Source organism: Carcharhinus amblyrhynchos, chromosome 12 (genome assembly GCF_965287045.1).
Source record: "Carcharhinus amblyrhynchos chromosome 12, sCarAmb.v2.hapA, whole genome shotgun sequence".
NCBI lineage: Eukaryota > Metazoa > Chordata > Chondrichthyes > Carcharhiniformes > Carcharhinidae > Carcharhinus > Carcharhinus amblyrhynchos.
This window is the reverse complement of record NC_137335.1, coordinates 76,148,880-76,175,742: the sequence shown is the minus strand read 5'-3', so window position 1 is coordinate 76,175,742 and position 26,863 is coordinate 76,148,880. Positions and strand designations below refer to the sequence as shown.

Here is a 26,863-nt window from a genome sequence, read left to right as displayed (position 1 = left end):
GAAAGTCTTGCTGCTCTGCATTCACCTTGGTGATTTGCTGAGATGTCCAGAAACAGGAATCCTGGCTGTAAATCCATAAAATCACCAAAATCCCAGATGACCATAGGCTGCTCTCCCCTTTGAGGTGGAGAGCTGGCAGTGGCGATTTAACCTGAAGATCAGAACACCTCAGGTGAGGGGCAAAGTTGAGAAGGTGGTGCCTTCATGAATGACCTCAGCCAGTTTGGGAATTGAAACCGTGCTATTGGCATTACTGTACATCACTAACCAACTGTCCAGCCAACTGAGCTAAACTGACCCCCGCCAACTAATACATAGTTGAAGGTTGAAACAATTTTTAATTACACAGCGCAGTTGCGCAATGGTTAGCACTGCTGCCTCACAGTGCCAGGGACCCAGGTTTGACTGCATCCTTGGATGACTGTCAATGCAGAGTTTGCATGTTCTCCCTGTGTCTGCATGTGTTTCCTCCAGGTGCTCCAGTTTCCTCCCACAGTCCAAAGTTGTTCAGGTTAGGGGGATTGACCATGCTAACCTTTCCCTTAGTGTCCCAAAATGCATAGGTTAAGGGGATTAACAAGGTAAATGCGTCAGGTTATAGAGATACGGTCGAGGTGCGGACCGGCATAAGGTGCTCCATCAGAGAGTCAGTGCAGATTCATTGGGCCAAATGGCCTCCTTCTGCACTGTAGGGATTGTACGATTCTATACTTATTTACCTGACAGGTCCAATCTGCCCATTGTTTCTCATGGACCTGTTCATAGATGGGAGATCCTTATCTGAGCTACTTTGGAAAACTACTGTTTCCCTCAAAAGCCAAAGAAAATTCTGGACAATAAAATTTCTAGTATTAATGAATGAAAACTTGATGGATTGTGTTACAGTGAATAAAGGAATGGAATATGTGAAACACTTATGGTTAATATTGATTGAAATGCCTTGAACAATAAGTACTAGTATATATTTCCTTAGATTTGAATTAATTCTAATAATTTTAGAATGAAGAAGGCAGCATATAGTTGCATCATTGCCATCTCACTAATTACAATGTACAGTACCAAGAGTGAACTTGGTGAAGGTCATGTATCTAATTTACAAATTTCTCCTATATGAGAGCCACAGCAGTTGCAATGGAAGAAACCATAATTTAGAGCAGAAACAATTAATCCCCAAAAGCCTTATTAGTTAGTGAGTCGCCAAGTTATATGCTCCCTGTCATTCATTTGGATAGCCGTTGTTCGGTAATTAGGTGACCTACTTTTCCGCATGAAAGAAACAATGAATATCATGCAGGTTTTTGCCAAATCAACACAGATTCAAGGAGTCCTAATACATGCAAATGGAATAATTGTTCTCCAGATTAGATTTATCTGGGTGTGAATAAAATGCCAAAAGAGCATGAAACCATTTTCTGTTTAGGATGACTAACAGCCATGCCATGGAGTATTTGGATTGCACTTTGCATAGTAGATCGTTCAGACTCCTGACTGACATAGCAGTCAGAAACAGTAGTGTTTTTCAGTATCGCTCACATGTTGCTGCTATTCCAAAAGACTGTTCTGTGAGCTTGGATAACAGCAGATCAAAATCCAAACTCATTAGGATAACTATCATGATCTAAAGATTCTCTCTATATTTTAATAGTGAGGTGCATACTTGGTGAAACTTTTTATCAAATTTGGCACACTGATATATAAACAGATAATTAGGTGATAATCAAGGATCTTGTCATTTCTAGGTATGAAATGACAAGATCCCTTTGACCAGATTCATTAGTGCTCAGTTTTTTCTTGATAGCTGTACATGGACTATGTGGAGGGATGGAGAGAAGCTCCTTACTTAGAAAGGGCCCATTCAGCCTCTTAAGCCTGTTCTGTTCCCAACCCCTCCGTTAAAGCCGTCTGTGTCAATCGCATTTCTAGTTCTGTCATAGAAGTGACAGATGAGAAAGTATGAATTCATTTAATAGGCACTGTCTTCCTGAAAGAATGACTGGCAGGTAATGTTTTTGATTGTAGGCACTTGCATGACTTGGTGATACATTGAAATGCAACATGTTACTTGCACATAATAGTATCATGATAAAAATGGCACATATCCACTGCATACCACTCCAAGGAAGATGTCAATATTTTAAAAATTAAACTAGTGGCCCAACTGGAAATAAAGTAAACTCCTATCAAAAAACAATAAATACTAGAAAAGTACATTTCAATGTAATGGAATAAACACAGTAAAAAGTCTGACAACACCAGGTTTAAGTCCAACCGATTTAATTGATAGTAAATTCACTAGCTTTCGAGGTTACCCTCTTCGTCAGGTGAAGAGGGTAACCTCGAAAGCTAGTGAATTTACTATCAATTAAATTGGTTGGACTTAAACCTGGTGTTGTCAGACTTTTTACTGTGTTTACCCCAGTCTAACGCCGGCATATCCACATAATGGAATAAACACAGCGTCTGCTATCATATGATTTTTTTTTAGTGGTCACCAATGCATAACGTCGCTGTTTGTGGTAAGCTATCCAGTTAATGTTCCAGCTTAAAAGCTCAACAGTATCAATGGATTTTGAGGTGAAAACCTTCACAAATAAGTTGGCTGCATTCTGACCAGTGGCTACAATTCCAGTATGATGTAAAGCATAAGGTTGCAAGTGTTATAAAGAGTGGAGGCATATTAGTCTGAAATAGTGAAAAAAGCATTTTAATTACAATCTGTTCAGTAAAATGTGTTATGTCTGAGGCAGAGTGTGATGGTGTAGCAAGTACTGTTTTATTTAAGCTGAATAAAGACCAAATTAAATCTTTATTCACTAAAATTACTCCATAGGACTTAAACAGAAAATTGAATTTATTGCACTCAGCTGCTGGTTTCAAAATAAACTCACGTGTTCAATAAAGATGGGTGACTGGAGTTTACACTTGCATTGGACCTACTAAATATTCACATAATTAGGCACAAAAGAAAATCCACACAGGTAAGTGGACATAAAGTGGCAATCTGACCATGGTTGACACTTGGGGGAAGTTAGGGCCCAATATTATTTAAATGAAGAGAGACTGTAGAGTGCTGCAGTACATATATATCTGGGTACACATACATGAATCACATATGGATAGCATGCAGGTACAACAAATAATTAGGAAGGCAAGTGGAATGTTAATCTTTTTGTAAGGGTGATATAGTATATAAGTAGGGAAGTTGGGCTACAACTATACAGGGCATTGATGAGACCACATCTGTATACAGTTTTGAGCTTCTTAGAATCATAGAATCCCTAGAGTGCAGAAGAAAGCCAGGTCCATTGAGCCTGCACTGACAACAATCCCATCCAGGCCCTATTCCTGTAACCCCACATATTTACCCTGCTAATCCTCTTGACACAAAGGGAAAATTTAGCATGGCCAATCATCTTTGGACTGTGAGAGAAAACCGGAGCACCCGGAGGAAACCCACACAGAGAGAACGTGCAAACTTCACACAATCACCCAAGGCCAGAACTGAACTCAGGTCCCTGGCATTTTGAGGCAGCAGGGCTAATCACTGTGCCACCGTGCCAAACTTATGGAAGGATATAGTTGTGTTGGAACCAGTTCAGGGGAGACTCACTGGGTTGATTCCTGAGCTGAAGGGATTGTCTTATGAGAAAGATTGAATAGGTTGGGCCTGTACTCAATGGCGTTTAAAATAATGATAAGTGCTATTATTGAAACGTATAAGATACTGAAGAGCTTTGACAGGGTAGATGTTGAAAGAATGTTTCCCTTCACAAAGAAATCTAGAAATAGGGGGCAAAGTTTCAAAATAAGGGGTCTCCAATTTAAGACTGAAAGAAAAGAAATTTCTTCTTTCAGAGACTCAGCGGTCTTTGGATTCTTTTCCTTGAAGGCACTAGAGGTTGTGTCATTCAATACAATCAGCTTGAGTTAAATAGATTCTGATCTACAAGGGAGTCAAGCATTATGAAAAGCAAGCATTATGGAGTTAAGACCACAATCAGATCAGCTATGACCTCATTGAATAGCAGAGCAGGCTCAAAGACAAAATGGCCTACTCCTGCTCCTATTTCTTATGATCTTATGAACAGGTGGCTAACAATTTTTGACATTGATCACAGGGTTTTCATCAACCTCATGTGCCTTAGTTGTTTTGGGCCACATGAGTAAATCTAACTTGAAGAGCTTGGACATGTGCCTCAGGACAAAAGGACATAACCTAAGTCTTCTGAAATGCTTCCAATGCATTATGGGAATGTTAAGACAGAAAGAGGAAAAGGCCAGTATATTTGCTCCCCCACCCCGACAGTAGGTTTCAGTCCTGCTGGAGTCTATGGGGTTTTGCATGGCTCACCCACCCTGCCGCCAGGGTGTGTGCACTGTGGCAATGCCATTGCCACAGTGCACACACCCACTAATGAACTGCTGACGAAGTGTAGCTTTATAAACACTCTTTCACATTTAGAATGTTCCTCATTTTCACTGGACCTTCCGTCTAAGCAATGTTCAATGAGGATGTGGAGGAAAATCAGGCCCCACACAAGTAGTTCTCAGATATCAGATAATGATCAGTTAAGACATCAAGAAGGCAGCTCATCATCACCATCACATACTAGAGGACAATAAGGGCAATCCATTAAGTGCTCAATTTGACAGAATGCTCACATCCCACAAATGAATAAAAAGAATACCCCCATATCTATTGCTTTTACTAATGCCAATGTTTCAACAACTAAGGTTCTTTTGCCTAACCTTCTTATTTTCTTTGCTTCTCAGACCAATGGACAATATTTATTATTCTTTTCCACCATGAATATGATAAACCCTGCAGTGTTAGAATATCCACCTGGAAGACTAGAACGTGAAGCACCGTAAAAAATGAGCAACCTCAAATCTTCTGGATCATCTAAGGCTGGGAACTGGAGTGTACATTTCTCTGAATTAATTTCTTTAATGTTTTATTTGCTCTCAAACTTCAACAGACGCATGTTTCATCATAGCACTCTGTTCCATAACTAGCATTACTAGTGTACTATCAGTTCAGCTGTTCAATCAAACTTCTTACTTGGTCTATTTCTTCCTTGGATGCAGGTTTCTCTTTTTGTGAGGACCTGATCCAATATATTGGGATGCAATTGGTGTTTTCCCAATAAGACTGCTGATTCTAAGTCATTCCTGACTTATTCTGCTTAATGTCTAACTCTATAAATTTAAAGGCCCCAAATCTTGACTTCCAACCTTAAATTCTTTCTTTATTTATCATCCATTGCTCAAATTTCCTCACAGAAAATCATTAACATGCATTATAAAGATGGTTGCTAGTTTCATTTTATGATACCAATAGAACATTGATGGTTCTGCCTTTAGCTGAATATAACCCAAACTCACTTCCCTGCAGTAGGGGAATCCATCCTGACATCTTGATCACCAAGTCTTTCTTCATAACCATGAGCTGCATGTCATCAGCAAATATCTTTACTGTGTGTATCCAACTGTGTGATAAGGCTGGCTGTCCCATGTCTGGTATTTCAGTTTATACACCAACAATTATTTCCAACTTTGCAACACTTTTTATTTGACATCTTTTATCAACTAGTAGCCACTAAAACTTCTCGATCATATGGGCTTCTATTTCTACTGACATTCCCAACCTGTTCACCTGTTCTATGATCCTTGTTCTTGTTAAATTATCACCTCTACTCAACCGCCTCTCTCTTTCTACACTACTGCTATACAATCTCTCCCTTCAATGACCAGAGTCCCTTTTGTAAGTTCATGATATTTTCCTTGGGCCATGATCACTTTTTGGTCCACTTTCAGAAGTCACACTACAATTTCTGGCCTTCCACATATTTTGTTCATTTTTGCCAAATCATGGGGTCTTACCCTCCTGTCCCTCACCTTGCACATTCAACCAATATTTGCATTTATCAATGGATTTTCCTGCTCTTCCTACTATGGTGGTATCCCTCCATACAATGACACCAACTGGCATATTTGTTACTCTAGTACTGACTTTGGCTAGTTGTCCTTTAGGATAAATAGCATTATTACATGCTTCAGTGTCACTTTGCTCATATTCAGTTGTCTCTTTATCTGCTGTCATCTGTTCCTCATAATTGTCCAAGATATCTTATGTGAACTGCATGATGCCTTTTCACTTTCCATTTCCTATTCAAATTCTGTGAATGGATAATCAGTGCCAATTAGCCTTGAGGAAGGTACCTTAACCATTTGATTCCCATGATGTAAAATTACTATTTTCCATCATTGTCCATAAGCGTACTAGGTCCTTATCTTTCTTTCTGTCTTTCTCTTTTTTCTGTCCTTCTCTTTTGTAATATACCACATCTCATGGGTTAAACTACATTTCTGATAGCCTAATGTGGTGCTATATGTCTCACCAAACTTTCTCTGAAACCTCAGTTTTGATGAATGCCTTTCTCCCACTGCATGCAGGGCATTCAAATCCTTGGAAAAAGTTGATCTAATCGTAGTGCTTTCCAAGGCTGGAGAATGATCCCACCATCACTGAAGATATTTTTGAGTTTTTTTCCATAAACCAGTTTTCCCCCTAAACTATTTGATAGGGACTGTATCCTCCAACCATTTGAAGAGAATTCTTCACAATAACTGCCCATGCTAGGTCAGAAGTCAGCTTACAGCTTGGTTAGTCAGTAAGACTTTGTGAAGCAGCTCATCAATTAATAAGTGATTTCTTCCACACATCTCAATACTACTGGAACTTTCCGCTGCTGTGTTCATCATTCTGATGTTCGTATTTGCACACATACTTTTAAATTCACCGTTGTAAAATTCCACCTCCCCAGCCCATTGTCAGTTAGGAATTTATCCAGTCCTCTCAGTCCAGTTTTATCCATTTTCCCATTATCTTGTCCACAATTACCTTTTTTCTTTTTCTATATCTTACTGTTGACATACTACATCTAGTTGCCATGTCCATGAAGTGCAAGCAAAAAATGTTTTTGTCTTAATCCCATGTCTTCAATTCAATTGCTACAATTTCATTAAAGTCTTTTGCGAATGCAAAGTGTCCTATATTTTCTGTATATATTGTATTTCTCACAGATCTCTTCCACATGTTTAGTACGTTCACCATTCACTACCCCTGCATCCTTTAGTAGAATTTTTTAACCAATGCCAAGATAGATAGGCAAACAGCCAATGTAGTTTTAAAACAACTTTTAACTCCTACACATGACATCATCATACTTCTTTAACATTATGATTCAAAATGTTAGGTCATGTTAAGGTGATAGAATGATGTCCAGATTGCATAAAACTCTAAATCTAAAGATTTCCAAAATCATTGGCTTTTCATGTTCTATATCGATTTTTATTTGAGGCTTTTTTCATAGACGGCTTACTCAATACTAAGGGAATTTCACTAGATACCACATCTGTGCTGATAAAATGGTTTATGTTACATGGAATAACCACTTTCTTTAGTGTTTTACTGTATTCTCATCCCTGACCATGAATTGAACTTTCATATTTCTTAATTTTATTTCAGTTTTTACCATTTAGATAATGCAGGTCGCAGTTTAGCCAATCCAACCAATGGCATACTGTGGATGTACAACCACTATCTAGTAGAGCACAACTGAATGAGTCTGCCACTAGGACAATGCAGGCTGGATGGGCTGAAGGGCCTCATCTGTACTGTATAACTCCATAACATCTATCACCAGAATAAAGCTTTTGATGATCAGTGCAATTCTTTCTGACTGATCAGTATCATCATCTACCCCTTCTGATCCTTAGCTGGCGTGTGTCATTTCAAAAAACCTCTTATTCCATTTTGGATAACTTATCACATATTATTTCCAATCACACCTGGAGCACCTGTTTCTCCATTATTTCTGGGGTTCATTCTCCAGCCATAGTTACCCATAGTCATCAATTAGAGCTGCCAAAAGGGTCTCTGTCCTCAATACTTATATTTGGTGTTCTTTGTACTTCATCCCATGCCAACAGCATTGAATCTTCCATTTTTTGTGTCACTGCTGTATGTTCCATTGGTCCAAGAAACAGCTGGAAATTAATGTTTTCTCACAATATTTTTAAAGCTTCAGACATCTGTTCTAATCTCTTTCTGATGATCTAACTTCAGTAAAGACCTGGAACCTTTTCAAGTTCAATACTTTAGCACAATCCAACAATTTGAAGACAATCTCTGAATTAGGCATCTCCAAATAGAATTTCTGCAATGAGTACATAATCTGTTAAATTCTTCTATGCTATATTCTTCTATGGAATAACAATTTAGCCTTCTAAATTTAGGAAAGTCTTATACAATGCCACATATTCATGAAAATTTTGTCCATGAATTTTAAAAATTCCAGATCTTCCACAGTGTTTAGTTGATGAATCTCAAGCTCCAAGAATACTTTGCACTTGTCAAGGTTCTGGTGGGAAGCAAAAGTGCCAAGGCCATATCTTGCTTTTTCTTTGGTCAGGGTATAACCTATGTCTACATATCCATTTTATTCTTCTATTGGTCATGATGTTCAGCTTGGAAAATCATACCCTGAGATTTTATACTTGGTTTCAACCATTCTCCTCAAAAGTAACTCTAACAAGAATCTTCTGTTTGAGAAGGGACCTTAGTTTCCAATTTTCACCTTTAAGCCAACTATTCTCTGATATCAATGTTCACTGGATCCCCGCTAGTTGGTGAAGTTAAAACGAATACTTCCTTTGTTGGAAAGAGTTTAATGACTTAGTTCATAGTCAACACTATTCCAACCTTCCAGTGTTTCAGCTATCCCCATTGATCGGTGTACAGATATACAAATTTTTTTTATTATGTCACAAGTAGGCTTACATTAACACTGCAATGAAGTTACTGTGAAAATCACTTCCAGTCCTGTTCAGGTAGACTGAGGGAGAGTTTAGCATGGCCAATGCACCTAACCAGCATGTCTTTCAGACTGTGGGGGGGAAACTGGAGCACCCAGAGGAAACCCATGCAGACACAGGCAGAACATGCAGACTCCACACAGACAGTAACCCAAGCCGGGAATCGAATCCAGGTCTCTGGCATTGTGAGGCAGCAATGCTAACCATTATGCCACCGTGCCAATCTGTTTAACAATGTAATTGCTCAAACCTTAACGAATTAATTGCTATTAAATCTTAACAATGCAATTAATAAGACACTGGCACATATAATAAGAACATAAGAACTAGAAGGAGTAGGCCATCTGGCTCATTGAGCCTGCTCCGTCATTCAATAAGATCATGGCTGATCTTTTCCTGGACTCAGCCCACTCACCATAACCCTTAATTCCTTTACTGTTCAAAAATTTATCTATTCTTGCCTTAAAAACATTCAATGAGGTAGCCTCAACTGTTTCACTGGGCAGGGAATTCCACAGACTCATAACCCTTTGTGTGAAGAAGTTCCTCTTCAACTCAGTCCTAAATCTGTTTCCCCATATTTTGAGGCTATGCACCCTAGTTCTAGTTTCACCTTCCAGTGGAAACAACTTCCCTGCTTCTATCTTATCTATTTCTTTCATAATCTTATATGTTTCTATAAGATCTCCCTTCATTCTTCTGAATTCCAATGAGTATAGCTCCAGTCTACTTAGTCTGTCCTCTTAAGCCAACCCTCTCAACTCTGGAATCAACCTAGTGAATCTCCTCTGCACCCTTTTCTCAAATAAGGAGATCAAAACTGTACACAGTACTCCAGATGCGGTCTCACCAGAACGTTATACAGCTACAACATAACCTCGCTGTTTTTAAACTCCATCCCTCTAGCAATAAAGGACAAAATTCCATTTGCCTTCTTAATTACCTGCTACACGTACAGACCAACTCCTTGAGATTCTTGCACAAGAATACCCAGGTCCTTCTACAAAGCAGCATGTTGCAATTTTTTACCATTTAAATAATAGTACGTTTTGCTGTTATTCCTACCAAAATGGATGATCTCACATTTATCAACATTGTGTTCCATCTGCCAGACCCGCGCCCATTCACTTAGACTATCTATACCCCTTTGCAGATTTTCAGCGTCCTCTGCACACTTTGCTCTGCCACCCATCTTAGTGTCATCTGCAAATTTTGACACACTACACTTGGTCCCCAACTCCAAATCATTTATGTAAATCGTAAACAACTGCAGTCCCAACACTGATCCCTGAGCCACACCACTAATCACTGATCGTCAACCAGAAAAACACCCATTTACCCCCACTCTTTGCTTTCTGTTAGTTAAGCAATCCTCTATCTATGCTAATATCTGTGGCGAATGTTGTTCTTCTCTTCAAGAAAGGAAATAGGAGTGACCCTGGTAATTATAGACCAGTTAATCTTCGGTGGTCGGTAAGTTAATGGAAACGGTCCTGAGAGATAGGATTTATGACCATTTGGAAAGATGCAGTTTAATCTGGGATAGTCAGCACAGTTTCATGAGGGGTAACTCCTGCCTCACAAATTTGACTGAATTCTTTGAGGAGGCAACTAAGTGTGTAGACAAAGGTAAAGCAGTTGATGTCGTATACATGGATTTTAGTAAGGCGTTTGATAAGGCTCCCCATGGTAGGCTCATGAAGAAAGTAAGGAGGTGTGGGATAGAAGGAAATTTGGCCAAATGAGTAAGTAACTGGCTGTCTCATAGAAGACAGAGGGTGGTGGTGGAGGGAAAATTTTCAGACTGGACGCCACTTACCAATGGTGTACCACAGGGATCAGTGCTGGGTCCTCTGCTATTTGTGATTTTTATCAATGACTTGGAAGAGGGGGCTGAAGGGTGGGTTAGTAAATTTGCTGATGACACCAAGATTGGTAGAGTAGTGGATGAGGTGGAGGGCTCTTGTAGGCTGCAAAGAGACGTTGATAGGTTGCAGAGCTGGGCTGAAAAGTGGCAGATGGAGTTTAACACTGATAAGTGCGAAGTGTTTCATTTTGGTAGGACAAACTTGAATGCGGATTACAGGATCAATGGCAGAGCTCTGAGGAATGTGGAGGAACAGAAAGATTTTGGGGTTCATATCCACAGATCTCTGAAGGTTGCCACTCAAGTGGATAGAGCTGTAAAGAAGGCTTATAGTGTATTAGCGTTTATTAACAGGGGGTTTGAGTTAAGAACTACGAGTTTTTGTTGCAACTATACAGGACCTTGGTGAGACCACATTTGGAACATTTTGTTCAATTCTGGTCACCTCACTATAAGGAGGATGTGGAAACATTGGAGAGAGTGCAGAGGAGGTTTACCAGGATGCTGCCTGGTTTGGAGGGTAAGTCTTATGAGGAAAGGTTGAGGGAGCTCGGGCTCTTCTCTTTAGAGTGGAGGAGGATGAGACGTGACTTAATAGCAGTTTATAAGATGATGAGAGAGAAAGATAGAGTGGACGTGCAGAGCCTATTTCCTCGGGTGGATGTAGCTGTTACTAGGGGACATAACTACAAGGTTCATGGTGGGAGATATAGGAGGGATGTCCAAGGTAGATTCTTTACACAGAGAGTGGTTGGGGTGTGGAATGCACTGCCTGCTGTGATAGCGGTGTTGGACACTTTAGGAACTTTCAGGTGGTTATTGGATAGGCACATGGAGCACACCAGAATGATAGGGAGTGGGATAGCTTGATCTTGGGTTTGGACATAGCTTGGCACAACATCAAGGGCCTATATTGTGCTGTACTGTTCTATGTTCTAATACATTACCCGTAATACTGTGCACCTTTATCTTATGTGGCAGACTTTGGTGCGGCACCATGTCAAATGCCTTCTGGAAATCCAGATACACCATATCCGCAGGTTCCCCAGTGTCCACTGCACAGGTAATATTCTCAAAGAATTCTACCAAATTAGTCAAACATGACCTTCTCTTCATGAGTCCATGCTGCATCTTACCAATGAGACAATTTATATCCAGATGTCTCGTTATTTCTTCCTTGATGATAGATTCAAGCATTTTCCCTACCACAGAAGTTAAGCTAACCAACCTGCCTTGTGACTACCTCCTTTTTTAAACAGTGGCTTCACATATGCTGTTTCCCAATTTGCAGGAACGACCCCAGAGTCCTGCAAATTTTGGTAAATTACTACTAGTGCATTTGCTATTTCTCCTGTCATCTCTTTTAGTATCCTGGGATGAATTCCATCAGGACCAGGAGGCTTGTCTACCTTGAGCCCTATTAACTTGCCCAACACTACCTCTTTCGTGATAATGACAGTTTCTAGGTTCTCACCTGCCATAAATTTTTGGCATGTTATTTGTGTCTTCCACTGTGAAGACCAACACAAAATACCTGTTCAATACCTCAGCCATTTTCTCATTTCCAGTTATTACATCCCCCTTCTTGTCCTCTAAACGACCAATGTTTACTTTAGCCACTCTTTATTGTTTTATATATTTGTAGAAGCTTTTACTATCTGTTTTTATATTCTGAGCTAGTTTACTCTCATAATCCAACTTACTTTTCTTTATAGCTTTCTTTGTGCCGTTCTGCTAATCTTTAAAGATTTCCCAATCCTCTAGCTTCCCACTAATCTTTGCCACTTTGTATGCATTTTCTTTCAATTTGATACCCTCCTTTAACATAAGAACATAAGAACATAAGAAATAGGAGCAGGAGTAGGCCATCTAGCCCTTCGAGCCTGCCCCGCCATTCAATAAGATCATGGCTGATCTGTTGTGGCTCAGTTCCACTTTCCCGCCCTCTCCCCATAACCCTTAATCCCCTCTCTTATCAAGAACCCATCAACCCGCTTCTTGAAAATATTTAGCGAGGCAGCCTCCACCACTTCAACGGGCAGAGAATTCCAGAGATTCACCACCCTTTGAGTGAAGAAGTTCCTCCTTCCTTAGATACTTTACTTCCTTTACCTTCCTTTACTTCCTTAGATACCCATGGCTGATTATCTCTTTTTCTAAGTCCTTCCTTATCATTGGTACATATAGGTATATGGTGGTAACTACGCATCAATGTAGTGTTGGGCATAGCTGCAAGTAGGAGTAAGCATGGGGAGAGCTCATATCTGGGATCTTTAATCAATCAATGTATACTGTTTCTAGCAGTTTAACAATAAATATTAACTATCTAAAACTACAAATAACCGAATTTTGCCCAACAACTTACAACAGGGTCTTGCAAAAAACAAGTACAAAACAAGGAAGAGCCTTGGAAAGTAATTAAGTTTAAGCCTTGTAATCTGGGCACAAGTGAAAAAAAAAGTGCAGCCAAGCATTCCGGAGGAAGGTAAGACTGTTTTGTGCTCGGGCAGCCAACCAACTGGAACATAGAGGTCATACATTAGGCTCACGTTACAGCTAACTACTGGCAACTTATCAATCACGCATTGAGTGCAAACCATAAACTTAACCTTGCTTTATTGCTCTTTAATCTTGGTATTTGAGCATTTCACCGTGATATTGTTATTACGGAAAACACAGTTAAAACTGACAATATTGTTAAACCCTTCAGTTTCGTATGGTACAACAATAGCAAATACACTTCAAAAATACTTCACTGGTTGTGAAGCATTTTATGGTGTTCTGAAGCTATGAAAGGTGCTTTATAAATGCAAGTTCTACATTTTTCTTTCTTATGTTGGCATCAATGACCACATACTTAATGTAATTTTCAATGTTTACTGTGCTAATGGTGTTAGTTCTGTTATCAAAGATACTGGGGACGATTCCCCTAGCCTACTGCGCTGCTTTTGTAGGCAGTGGGCTGGGAGACTCAAGTGGAAGCCATTTTGAGGGCTCCCTCCTGGGTGCCACAGTCTGCACGTGTCTCCGGCAGCTGGACTTCTTGTGCCATTAGCTCCACACCGATTTCTGGTGCAGAGCAGCATAATTTAATCAAATCACCTTTTAATCCTATTTAAACATCATTAGTGGGCCCCGGACTGAAAACTCTGGGCCTGCTAGTCTCTCCACCTCCGCCAGAGTGTTTCACTCCAAGGGGGTTTGGTATAGCTCCCCACTTATGGGAAGCTGGTGACCCAACCCTGCTTGCATGATGAGGGGGCAAAGGAGGCCCCCAGAGGGTCGGGTGCCAGAAGGAATGTGCCTTTGGACACTGCCACCTTGGTAGTGCTAGCCTGAGCCCTCGGCACTGCCCAAGGGACAAAGAGCCAATGCCCAAGAGCCATCTTGGCACTGCCCACTGGACATCAGTCAGTGCCTGGGGATGGGGCCTAATGGGGGGCAGGACCTCTGGGGGGAGAGATCGGTGGGGTGGGGGGTCATGCTGCCAATCTGCACTGGGATTGCGATCAGAAGGAAGGCCAGCGACTGAGGCTGGGCATCACAGTGAGGCGTGGTCGGGGCTGCAGGGAGGGTGTGTGTTGGGATTGCAGGGGGTTCAGGGTTGCCGGTGTGGGGACGGGGGGGTGTGGGGAGATCAAGTTGGGCCAGGGGTTGGGGGGTGTGGTTGAGCACTGGCTAATGATTGGGAGGCCAGCCGCGCGGGGCCACTGTGCATGTGCCGATCTCGGTGCTGACAGATCGATGCATGCACAGTGGCTCACTTAGCACTACACAACTGGCCTCTCCAGAAGGAATAGGCCTCACCTATTGAATTTGTGTGTGATTAATGCCAGGGCACTCTGCAGTGCTCAGAATGTGGAAGATTCATTTTGAAAATCCCACGGAAAAAGCCAGTGGGATTTACTCGTTTTTATGTGACATCAACAATTAGAATTTTTTTGGGAGAATTGTTCCCATTATCTTTTTAAGAAGTATTAGTTTGAAGAATCTTTGTATTGAACTTGATCGGTGACAATTCTGGCAAGTGGGATTTAATTTGCTTCACTCAATTCGAGTTGCAACACAGTTTGTGTAAAGATTAATACAACTTAACCGAAGAAAAGATATCAAACTATTAACGTAATAAAACAACTGAACAGTAAAATAAAATAATTAAAAGTGGGTACTGCATAAAACACAAATTAAAATATGAGTACTGTAATTGTGAAGTGATTACCTCAACACTGATACACTATCTAGGACTATTGCCTCAAAGTCTAGCCCTGGTAAGGTGGCAGATGTAACTTTTTTTTTATTCAGTCATGCAATGTTGGTGTCGCTGGCTAGACCAACATTTACTGCCCATCCCTAATTGCCCTTAGAAAGTGTTGGTGAGCTGCCCTTTTGAGCCACTGCAGTCCATGTGGTGTAGGTACGCCCACAGTGCTATGAAAAAAGGAATTCCAGGATTTTGACCCAGCAACAGTAAAGGAACAGCAATATATTTCCAAGTCAAATTGGGGGAACTTCCAAGTGGTGGTGTTCCCATTTGTCTCCTGCCCTAGTCCTTCTAGATAGTGCTAGCGGTTGTATGTTTCAAAGGTACTCTCTAATGAGTCTTGGTGAGTTCTTGCAATGTATTTGTGGATGGTACACATTGCTGCCACTGTGTACATGGGATTGAGGAAGTGAATGTTTATGATGCCAATCAAATGGGCTGCTCTGTCCTGGATGGTGTCAAGCTTCTTGTGTGTTGTTGCGAGTTGCACTCAACAAGGCAAGTGGACAGTAGAACATAGAACATAGAACATTACAGCACAGTACAGGCCCTTCGGCCCTCAATGTTGCACCGACCAGTGGAACCAATCTAATGACCCTCTAACCTAAACTATTCCAATGTTATTCAAATGCCTATCCACAGACCATTTGAACGCCCTTAAAGTTGGTGAGTCCACAACTGCTGCAGGCAGTGCATTCCACGACCTTACTACCCTCTGAGTAAAGAACCTACCTCTGACATCCATCCTATAATTACCACCCCTTAATTTAAAGCTATGTCCCCTTGTGTTAGCCATGACCATCCGAGGTGAAAGGCTCTCATTGTCCACCCTATCCAATCCTTTGATCATCTTGTATGCCTCAATCAGGTCACCTCGTAACCTTCTTCTCTCCAATGAAAATAACCTCAAGTCCCTCAGCCTTTCCTCATAAGACCTTCCCACCATACCAGGCAACATCCTGGTAAACCTCCTCTGCACCCTTTCCAATGCCTCCACATCTTTCTTATAATGCGGCGACCAGAACTGTACACAATACTCCAAGTGCGGCCGCACCAGAGTTTTGTACAGTTGTAACATGACCTCACGGCTCCGAAATTCAATCCCTCTACCAATAAAAGCTAACACACCGTACGCCTTCTTAACAACCTTATAAATCTGGGTGCCAACTTTCAGGGAGCTATGCACGTGTACCCTGAGATCTCTCTGCTCGTCAACACTACTAAGAGTCCTTCCATTAGCCCTGTATTCTTACCAAAGTGAATCACCTCACACTTTTCCGTATTAAACTCCATCTGCCACCTCTCGGCCCAGCTCTGCAGCTTATCTATGTCCCTTTGCAAACTGTAACATCCATCCTCACTGTCTACAACTCCTCCGACTTTGGTGTTGTCAGTATTCCATCACACCCTTGACTTGTGCCTTGTAGACGGTAGACAGGCTTTGGGAGTCTGGAAGTGAGTTACTCAGCACAGGATCCCTAGCCTCTGACCTGCGTTTATAGCCACAGTATTTATATGGCTGCTCCATATCATTTTCTGATCAATGCTAATTCTTAGGATATTGATAGTGGGGATTCAATGATGGTAATACCATTGAATGTCAAGGGCAATGGTTTCATTCTCTCTTGATGGAGATGGTCAGTATCTGATACTTGTGTGGTGTGAATGTTACATGGCATTTATCAGCCTGTGGAACTTACTGCAGATGAGAAGAATGGACAGCATGCAGTGAATAAGTAAACTTGACAATACATTTATTCTTTTCTCTTCGTTAATTTCTATATGAAAGCTTTTAATTTTTTAAATAATTCATATCAGATTGAAAAGTGTGGGTGTATTTCTAATCAATCTGAACAGAATGCTTACGATGGAGTAGATTATTATATCCTTAATTGGGCTGCAGTTGAATCCTGATTAATGAATCACAAGCTTGCCAAAAAATGTTACATTTGGATCAGAGTTATGTGTAAAGATCTCTATAGACTGTTTGTAAGGAAAACAACCAGCTCATAATACTTGAATCTCATCCAGCTCTTGAATTTGAATGAAAATACACATTCCTTTCCACAGCAGATTTGCAGTATGGAATAGGTGGATTTAAGAATTACAACATCAAATGTGCAGTAACCGGAGATTCAGGAAATCAAATTTGCTCAGGAAAGATTGCTAATTAGGTGATCAATGCATAGTATTATATCAGCAATCATTGGTTTATGAAAAAAAAATGGATTGAATCTGACCACATAAGCATCACAAAGCAAGTGCTTCCTGCCTAGCATGACAGAAGTGGCACTGTTACTTTTGTAAACTACAAACACCTAACACACATTTAGTTTATGAAACAGGGTTGAGTTAAATAAAAATAAATTATTGTGATTCACTAATTCCAGGCAGGTTTACTACTGTGGTTTTAATGAGAGGCAGTACAGCGATAGCATGACACTAAATTAAGTAGTCCCAAAATCAACAAAAGTACATTGAGGAGCAATTAATCTCATGAACTATATCCCTTTTCTTAAATAAAACCAGTTAAAAGAAACAGATTGCGTACTAGAAAAATGAAGTCAATCCTGTTTCAACATTTCCAATGGTGACTGATTGGGAGCATGAACTGTAGTCACCACCAAAATGTAATACGTATGGCAGCTGGATCACTGTACTTTTCAGATTTTATTTTTCATGATCACAGATCCGAGAAAGCAGATAATTGGGGATTATTTAATAACGTAATAGGATTGTATATTTAAAGGTTATTTGTTGAACAGAAATCATACATTACCTATGATTAAGTTTAGTAGGGTTCCACCCTTTGATCAGGTATTCATAACTATACTGAACACAACAGTATTCTGTTCTATTGTACAAGATTTTTATTTTGCTATAGGAATTAATTGCTTCCATTCAATCAAAATAGAGAAGTGCTGGTAAGGAAATTCAGGAACATTCAAAGAAATACTATGTGAATGCTACATACCTCTGTTTCATTCTCTCATGCATTGTTCCATGCTGGATACACTGGTTTTCCATTTCATCGTTTCTTGCTTGGAGTTTCTCCAATCTTTCCTGTAAATACTCTTTATCCTGGCAAAGTTGGCCAACCTCTGATCTGAAAATATATATTATAGATGGAAATAGTTAAGGAAAGACCAAATTCAGAAACATTGAATGAATAAAACAACAATAATGCCTGTCCATGTGCAAATCTATTGTAATGGGAAGAGGTAAGGGTGATGAATGAGAATGTTAATTATTAATTAGTCATTACAAAATATCCAACTCCAAACACAAAGGCTGGAATTCTCCAGCCGTTCATGCTCTGCCGCCGCCAGCGAGGATGGAGAATTTGGCATTCAGTCACATCTCCATCCACTACAGCAGGACAAGAGAACAGCTGGAGAATCCCACCCATTGTCACAAATAACATTCCCTCTTACTGTAATGATAGTCCATTAATCCTTCCCAAACTCTCTGCAGCCTTTGACATACTTTGACCACATTATTCTGAAATGATAATAGCTTTTCTTGGCAACAAAAGCAACATTTGACCAACATTTGGCAGTGAGGAGCTGTTGTAAAACTGAAGTCAATGGGTGTATGTGGAAAACCCTCTAGTGGCCAGAATTGTACCTGAAGGTGGTTATTGGAGGCCAAACGTCATAGCTCCAGGCAGTCTGTGGACTGCTACATTAATGGCTTTTCCAACCATCACAAGGTCAGGGATGGGTCTGCTTATTGATGATTCTACAATGGTAAATTTCACTCAACTCCTGCAATTGTGTAACAATCCAGGCCAACCTACAGCAGAGTTCTGGATTGGATCCAGGCTTGGGCTGATAATTGCAGGTAATGTCACCAGTGCTAGTCAATAAAAAATACCAACAAGAAGAGACTTAAACATTTCCCCTGATTGTCAATGGTTCAAAAGATCAAAATCTTATGTAACTATTTGTTGAATTGAAAAAAATGCCAGTCATTGAAAAATCAAACACAAATCATTAAGCATGCTTGGGTTTGAACTGCATAACTTAACTTCTCCCAATGCCCTAAGGATTGTGTTATCTGTCCCCAATATAGATACTCTAATAAGTTTTAATCTTTGGATAGAAACAGCTAGTGAGTGAGAAAAGTTACAGAAATTCAAATTATGCAATTATACAAATCGAAACAAGCGTGCAATTTAGATGTACAAATTTCTCTGAGATCAAAGAAGGTGAGAATTAACCCAGATAGTCTAGGTACAGGTCCAGCTGAGAAGATGAATTTACTCAGAAACAGAGGATCCAAGAGGAATGCATATCACCTCTACAGATGGAGGTTCATCACTCTGATATCTCAGAAGGCTAACACCATCCTTTCAGAGATGAGGAAACCAGTTCATTCACAGCAACTCATAAGTTCTCACACAGTGTTAACTATAATCATATAGACTTTAATCCATTAAACAGACTGCTGGCTAGCTAATGTTGTAAATTTGTCAGATATCTAAAGGAAATAAATGCTAAATTAATCTAATCATTTTAAATCAATATCAGAAACTATAAATATGAGCAGAAAATAGTTACTGTTAAATTATTCTGATAGAACTGAACAACTTATTGATTTAATCAATTTACCCTATATAGTATTTACAAACTCAATGTTCATGTTCAAATGCTACTAAATATGATTCTGAAGTTCATGAAAAAAATAATTCTATGATTTTGTTGTCAGACATGGACAAGTTGGGCTGAAGGGCCTGTTTCCATGTTTTAGCCCTTTGATAAGTAAGGATTAATTTGTTTACCCAGTAGCTGGCCTAAATCCTGATGGGAAGCTGGCATTGTAAACACTAATATAACTTAAAATGGTTGATAAGAGAATTCATTGAGCAAAGTTTAAGCATCAGCAACTTCTGGCATAAAATGGAGTGGAAAATTCCTAACTGCTCCTAGATAAAGAATGAGCCACAATATTTATATGGCTGGTGCGGTTAATTTTATGAACAATGGTAATTCCCCAGGACGTTGATGGTGGGAAATTCAGCAATAGTGGTAGTAGACTCCTCATTATTCAACTATGTCCCAAACCTAAGTGTCTTTTTTTCTGAAGGGTGGTGTTCATGGTGTCGAGCCCAGCACAATGAAGGACATTTTTGTTTCTGATTCAGCAATAGTAGTACCATTGAATGTACAGGGGAGTGGTTAAATTCTCTCTTGTTAGATATAGTCACTGCCTAGTAATTGTGCAGCATGAATAACACTTGCCATTTTATCAGCCCAAGACCATATGTTGTCCAAGTCTTGTTGCATGCTGAAATGCAGTGCATTAGCATCTGAGGAGTTGCAAATGATGTTGAACACTGAAACCATGAGCAAACATTTGCACTTCTGACCTGATAATGAAGGGAAGGTCATTGATGAAACAGCTGAAGATGATTGGATCTAAACTACCCTGAGAACTCCTACAGTAATGTCCTGATAGTGAGATGATTAGGCTGTAACAACTAAAATGTACCATCTTAATTTGTGCTAGGTGCGATTCCAATTAGTAAGAGTGTTTTTCTCCTGATTCCCAATGACTTCAATTTTGCGAGAACTCCAAGTGGGTTATTCTAAATATATTTCCTTTGAATTTATTTTTCATTAATTTATTGTTATGTTCTTTGGGTCTACCGACTTGCTTTAGCTTGGAATAATATTCTGGGATCTCTTGTGAGTTCCACCCTTAAAGGTTCTCTTTTCCGGGCTGTACAGCCTAAGCTTTTCCCATCATTCCTCAAGGTTCATCTCCCATTTACACTTGGAATAAATCTTCCTTGCATCATTTACAATGGATGTTTCTCCTTTTAAGCAAGTACTTAAAGTAATTGTATACAGTTTTCCGAATGTGGGCTGAAGAATGCACTGTAGAATCTCAGCACAACTTTTGTAATCTTTTACCCCAAAGTTCTGGCTACATCTTCAATATTTAATTGTTTTTAAATGGTTCTCCATTTAAATCATTTAATACATGGGTGCAATTCTCCCAAAAAAATTTTAAGGGCCTGATTTTACCATCGCATTGTGCCCATTTTCGGGCACAAAAACTTGGTAAAACTTGGTGAGACAAGTAACGCAATCTGGTTCTCTCTTTACCAAGGCCCAAAAATGGACATGATCAGCACTGCCCCTGAAACGGGTGCGACGGCCATTTAACTGCATTTGATTGCATTTAAATTGAATTAATGAACTACACACCCATCTTTACCAGCACTTCCCACTTCACCACCATGTCCGCCAATCCAGAGTTGGCACAAAGCAGACATGCTTCATTAACGTCCAGTTTGGGAGCTCCATCAGTGACAGTGAGGTGGTAAGTGCATAATGTCTGACGGCTTTCTGCTGCTCACGGGTGTCATTTCATTGCAGCCATTTTCTTTCTCGGGTCGGTGGCGGCTCTGCGAGTGTGTGCGAGTGGGGGGTTGCTGCTCAGCAGGGTCTCCCAATGTCCGACTTGCAGCACGGACCCAGGTCTCAACACTGACTTTGTGTCTTGAAGTGCTGCTGGGTCCTAGTGCCCTCAACTCACTTCCAGCTAAAGGACGTACACAAAGCCCTTGCAAATTGCACTGCTGCAGCCTCTCAACTTTGCAAGGAGCTGTGACTGTGGTGAGCATGTGGCTGGGGGAACTGGGGGCACTATCACTGTTGATGTGCTAGGGGAAAGCAGCATTCCTTAATCTCTACGTGGGTTCCTCTCCATCTTCCCCACACTACCCCCGCCTTCAGAATGACGAGATGGCTTTTGCGATGCAACCAATTGATCTTGCTGTTCTTTTGGTTTGCTGCTGGAGCTGAGGAGGAGGGGGAGCTGGAAGAAGAATTACAAGCACAGGAGGCCCAGGCCTTACCACTTGCAAGAGTAAAGGGAGATGATCACTGAGGCAGGAGGTGGTCACCATTCACGTGGGGTGTGTGCGTGTGTGTGTGTGTGCAGGAGAAGGAGGGAGCAGAGACCGCAGCAGTTCCATACACAAGTGTTATTTGAACACATGTTGGACACCGTGTTGCCACCAACATCTCCGCTTCCAAAAGGAGACAGTGCAACACTCATACAACCTGTTGTAGAACCTGGCACCTACAGGTGGGGAGGGGGGTGGGAGGGCACCTACTCTCAATGCCTGTCAAATTGATAACATCTCTGAACTATTGTGTGACTGGCTCCTTCCAGACTCCTCACAATGTTGTCTGTGGCATCTCCCAATCAGCCGTGCACATTTGTGTCAAGCAGGTCACAGAAGCCCTGTCTGCCCAAATTAGAAGCAATGCAGGGTACTGGCGATGAGAGGATTTGGGAAAAATTTGGGGGAAGATGCAAGATAGGGTTCAGCACTCACCCTTGCTGCATGGATGATTTTTTTTCCTGGCACTACTTTGCAGTTTCAGGGGGAGGGGTGCTATCCTGACACTGACCAAGGCAGCGACTTCCTCTCAGGTCGCATTTCCAACAGCCTCCCGGGTCTGTGTTCTCCTGGGGGAAGACGGTGTCCTGCCTAGCCTCTGCTGCATCCAGTAGCCTCCACAGGCTGCCCTCAGAAAATCGGGGGGCTGGTCATGCACACATTTTGTGCAGGAATGCCTCCCTGCCTTTCCGTTCTTGAGTTTTTAATGGAGCTGCCCCTCGTTAGGGCAGATCAGCTGCAGGCAGTTTGGTAGAGAATTCCAGCAAGTTCCATGCAGTTTGCTTGTTAGCATTGAGGAGAAGGCAAATGAGCACTTGCAAGTGTGCTGATGGGGAGGGGGGGAGCGAGTGGTGGATCAGTGCCTCAATGATTCGGGACAGGGAGAGAGAAGAAGGTATCACACAGCCATCGGAGTCTTGGGGAGATGGGGGCCTTGTGTGGAAGGGTCCAGGGTGAGGGGGATCACCCTGCCTGACATCTGTGTGGTGGAGTGGCGAGAGGATCTTTCTGCCTGAGATCGGTGGGGGGGAAGCGGGGCAGAGGCCAGGGATCATTCTGTCTGGCAGGTGATTTGGAGAATAAAGGAATGAAGTAATGTTGTGGGGGTGTGGCAATATCTGTGGGGGTCAGGGGGAGACACTAACCTGTCTGGGAGCGAAGTGGTAGGGGATCCACATTCTATCACTTTTTTCTCTGCGCATGCACAGTTGGAGGCACCAATCGGAACTGCAAGATTTCAGGGGTGTTAGGCCCAGTCCACAGGCTTGTGCAGCGTGATTCGGACTTGCTGATATTTTTGCACGCAGAGTGCATATGGAGGTGCTGGAGAACGGGTCTAAAAGTCAGATCAGAATCAAGTCCACCCAGCACTTAGACTCAAAATGGTAAAATAGGGCCCTAAGTGTCAAATTCCCATAAAAACTGTAGTAAATCCCACTGGTTTTTTCAGCAGGATTTTCAAAAAGAATCTCCCACACTCTGTTCATCATACAGAACACTAACGTGAATCATGCTGAAAATCAATGGGGGGGCCTATTCCCACTGGAGAGGCTGGTAGCATAGTGCTTTGCGGGTCACTGCACACGTGCTGATCTGTTGGTGCTGAGTTCAGCACATGTGCAGTAACCCCTCTGGCTTCCCTCTGTCACCAGTCCTGACTGCAGAGTGGCAGCAGGACCCCCACCCCCACCAATCGCATCCAAGGCCCTGGTCCTATAGGCCCCACCCCAGTGGCCCCACTCCCTTTGCACTACCCGATGCTTGGTGGGCAGTGCTAAGGTGCTCCCTTGGGCATTTTCACATTGCCCCTTGACACTGTCAAGCTGGCAATGCCCAGGGAGCACCCACGACTCTGGTGGCACCTATTCCTCTGACCAGCATGGTGAGATTCCTTGCCAGATTATATGCTTGGAAGCTTTTCAATAATGCCCAAGGAAGTTCCCCCATCTCTCCTGGTGGGTAGGCAGCTGATTCGTCTGCCCGCCCTCAGCCAACAAGTTCAAAGCTTCTGATGCCACATTTAAATTCAGATCCAGCAGAACTGTATCACTCTCTCCAGCCCATGTAGGATGGACCATGCAGGATGTCAGCATCCTTGGGGAAAAAGGCTAGCAGCCTCAAAAGAAAATGATTCACTCTACCCCAAGCCCATCGCCTGAGAGGTGCCCATGCCCCACTGGGACCTCAATCCATCACATCTAGAGGATTCGTGGATTCCCTTTCAGTAAGTAATGTGGTATCCCTTTGATCCCCTTGTGTGTGAGCTTTTCATGTAGCCATCCCGGGATCAGGCCTCTCTCTCCTTGGTCTTCACTCTGCCTTCCATTGTTCATCTGCATCTACTCTTGCCCTTCTGTGTGTCATTGACAGCATACATACACCCCACCAGCTCCCCCCACCCCGCCCCCTCTGTAATGACTTCAATCCTGATTAAGGATCCAATAGATGGGTCAATCAGGGAGTTTTTGCCTTGGTACTTAGTCTGGACTGTCAATTCCTCTGACACCCCTGGAGGAGACTGCTAACTGATAGTACTCTGTGTACTGCTGTTACACTGTAAATGAAAGGGATTTTGGTGAAGGAGGTTTGACGCCACAGACTTATTATACCCTTCTTCTTTGATTTATTATTTGATTTGATTTATTATTGTCACATATATTGGTACACAGTGAAAAGTATTGTTTCTTGTGCACTATACAAAGTATACCATTCATAGGGAATGAAAGGAGGGGGCGCAGAATGCAGTGTTACAGTCATAACTAGGGTGTAGAGAAAGGTCAACTTAATATAAGTCCATTCAAAAGTCTGATGGCACCAGGGAAGAAGCTGTTCTTGAGTCATTTTGTAGGTGACTCAGGCTTTTATATCTTTTTCCCAATGGAAGAAGGTGCAAGAGAAAATTTCTGGGGTGCATGGGGTCCTACATTATGCTGGCTGCTTTACTGAGGCTGTGGGAAGTGTAGACAGAATCAATGGAGAGGAGACTGGTTTGCATGATGAATTGGGCTACATTCGTGACTCTTTGAAGTTTCTTGTTGTCTTGGGCAGAGCAGGAGCCATACCAAGCTGTGATACAACCAGAAAGAATGCTTTCTGTGGTGCATCTGTAAACGTTGGTGAAAGTCATAGTGGACTGGCCAAATTTCCTTCGCCTTTAATTTCATTTGATCTATTAGTGTCACATGTACTGATACACAGTGAAAAATACAGCCCTCCTTCCACACTGCCCCCTTGTCTTCATTATCCACACCTCCTCACCCTACACTGTATCCCTGGTCTAACTACATATTTATTGCTAGACTGTTAATCCAGAAACTTCTGGGGGGCCCGGGTTCAAACCCTGTCACAACAGAGAGTGGAATTTTAATTCAATAAAAATAATCTGGAATTAAGAACCTACTGATGGCCACAAAACCATTGTCAATTGTTGAAAATAAAACATCTGATTCATTAATCTGATTTACTAACTTTAGGGAAGGAAATCTGTCATCTTTACCTGGTCTGGCCTACATGTGACTCCAGAGCCACAACACTGTGGTTGATTCTCAACTTGGGCAACTAGCGATGGGTTACAAATGCTGGCCAGCCAGTGACACCCATGTCCCATGAATGAAATTAAAAAAAGACTCAAAATGTTAATTGTTTCTCCACAGATGCTGCTAGACATACTCAGTTTTTCCAGCACTTTGTTTTTATTTTAGGTTTTCAGCATCTGCAGTATTTGGCTTTTATTATAGAAAGTAATGGAAATGTAAGTATTGATTCCTGCCATACTCCACTCAATTATGTTCCCCCAGTCTGGATGATAGCTTTCATCAGCATGCTCTGTTTCCTACTTTATACCAAAATGTTTTTACTCAGGCCTGTATGCCATCTCATATGCCCAGAGTTTCTAAGGTTTTTCTGTAATAAATCCTTCATTTGGAATTGTGTCAATGGCTTTCTGAAAATTCAAATAAGTGACTTTATAAGGATTTTATAAAAACTTTGAAAAAATATCAGTTTTGTAAACAAATTTTTCTCTTTCCAAAGAAAGGATTTTTCCTCTCATTAAACTGTGAACTTTTCCTACTACTTCTCCAGCAAACTCCAGTTTTTTTTTTAAAGATTGATGGTAGCATCGTTCTATTTATGTCGACATGTTGCGGACGATTCTGTCTGATTTGGTCAGCATAAGCACCATGGAAGATGAGCCAGCAGATTTCCATTTTGGTCTCACCCACCTCTCAGGCAACATGGTGGCAGAGTGGGTAGCACTGCTACCTCTCAGTGCCAGGGACCTGGGTTTGATTCTGGCCTTGGATCACTGTCCATGTGGAATTTGCACATTAGAACATAGAACACTACAGCACAAACAGGCCCTTTGGCCCACAAGTTGCACCGATCATATCCATACCTACCAGGCCTATCTATGACTGTCAATCCCATTAAATCCCATATACTCATCCGGAAGTCTCTTAAAAGACCCCAGCAAGTTCACCTCTACCACCACCGACGGCAGCCGATTCCACTCACTCACCACTCTATGAGTGAAAAACTCACCCCTGACATCTCCTCTGACGTTCATATCTCCATGGGTTCTCCGGGTGCTCTGGTTTCCTCCCACAGTCCAAAGATGTGTGGATTAGGTGAACTAACCATGCTAAATTGCCCCTTAGTGTCTAAAATTGTGTGGCCATTATTAGTTATGGATTGTAGCCATGGTAAATGCGTAGGGTTATGGGAATAGGGTGGAGGGGACGGCCTGGGTGGGATGCACTATGGAAGATTTGGTGCAGAGTCGATAAGCCGGATGACCTTTTTCTGCACTGTAGGGATTCTACAGTTTTATTCTATGGTTCTTTATAGGTGTACATCAATTGTTTTGCCTGATCTTTTGGGCCTGGACCTTAAAGTGCTCAGAGCGTTGCTTTCTCACTGCAAATCTGGATCTTGA

At 41.6% G+C, this 26,863-nt stretch overlaps 1 protein-coding gene across 5 annotated transcripts in view; it reads right to left on the bottom strand.

Annotated features, from left to right (window-relative positions):
* Window positions 1-26,863, bottom strand: part of sdccag8 (SHH signaling and ciliogenesis regulator sdccag8) — a 327,951-nt gene that overhangs the window by 63,773 nt on the left and 237,315 nt on the right. For all 5 annotated transcript variants that reach the window (XM_080200751.1, XM_080200752.1, XM_080200753.1 and 2 more), the window contains one exon: window positions 17,983-18,114. In XM_080200751.1, coding sequence (XP_080056877.1) covers window positions 17,983-18,114 — 132 coding nt within the window. The remainder of the gene's footprint in view (window positions 1-17,982; window positions 18,115-26,863) is intronic.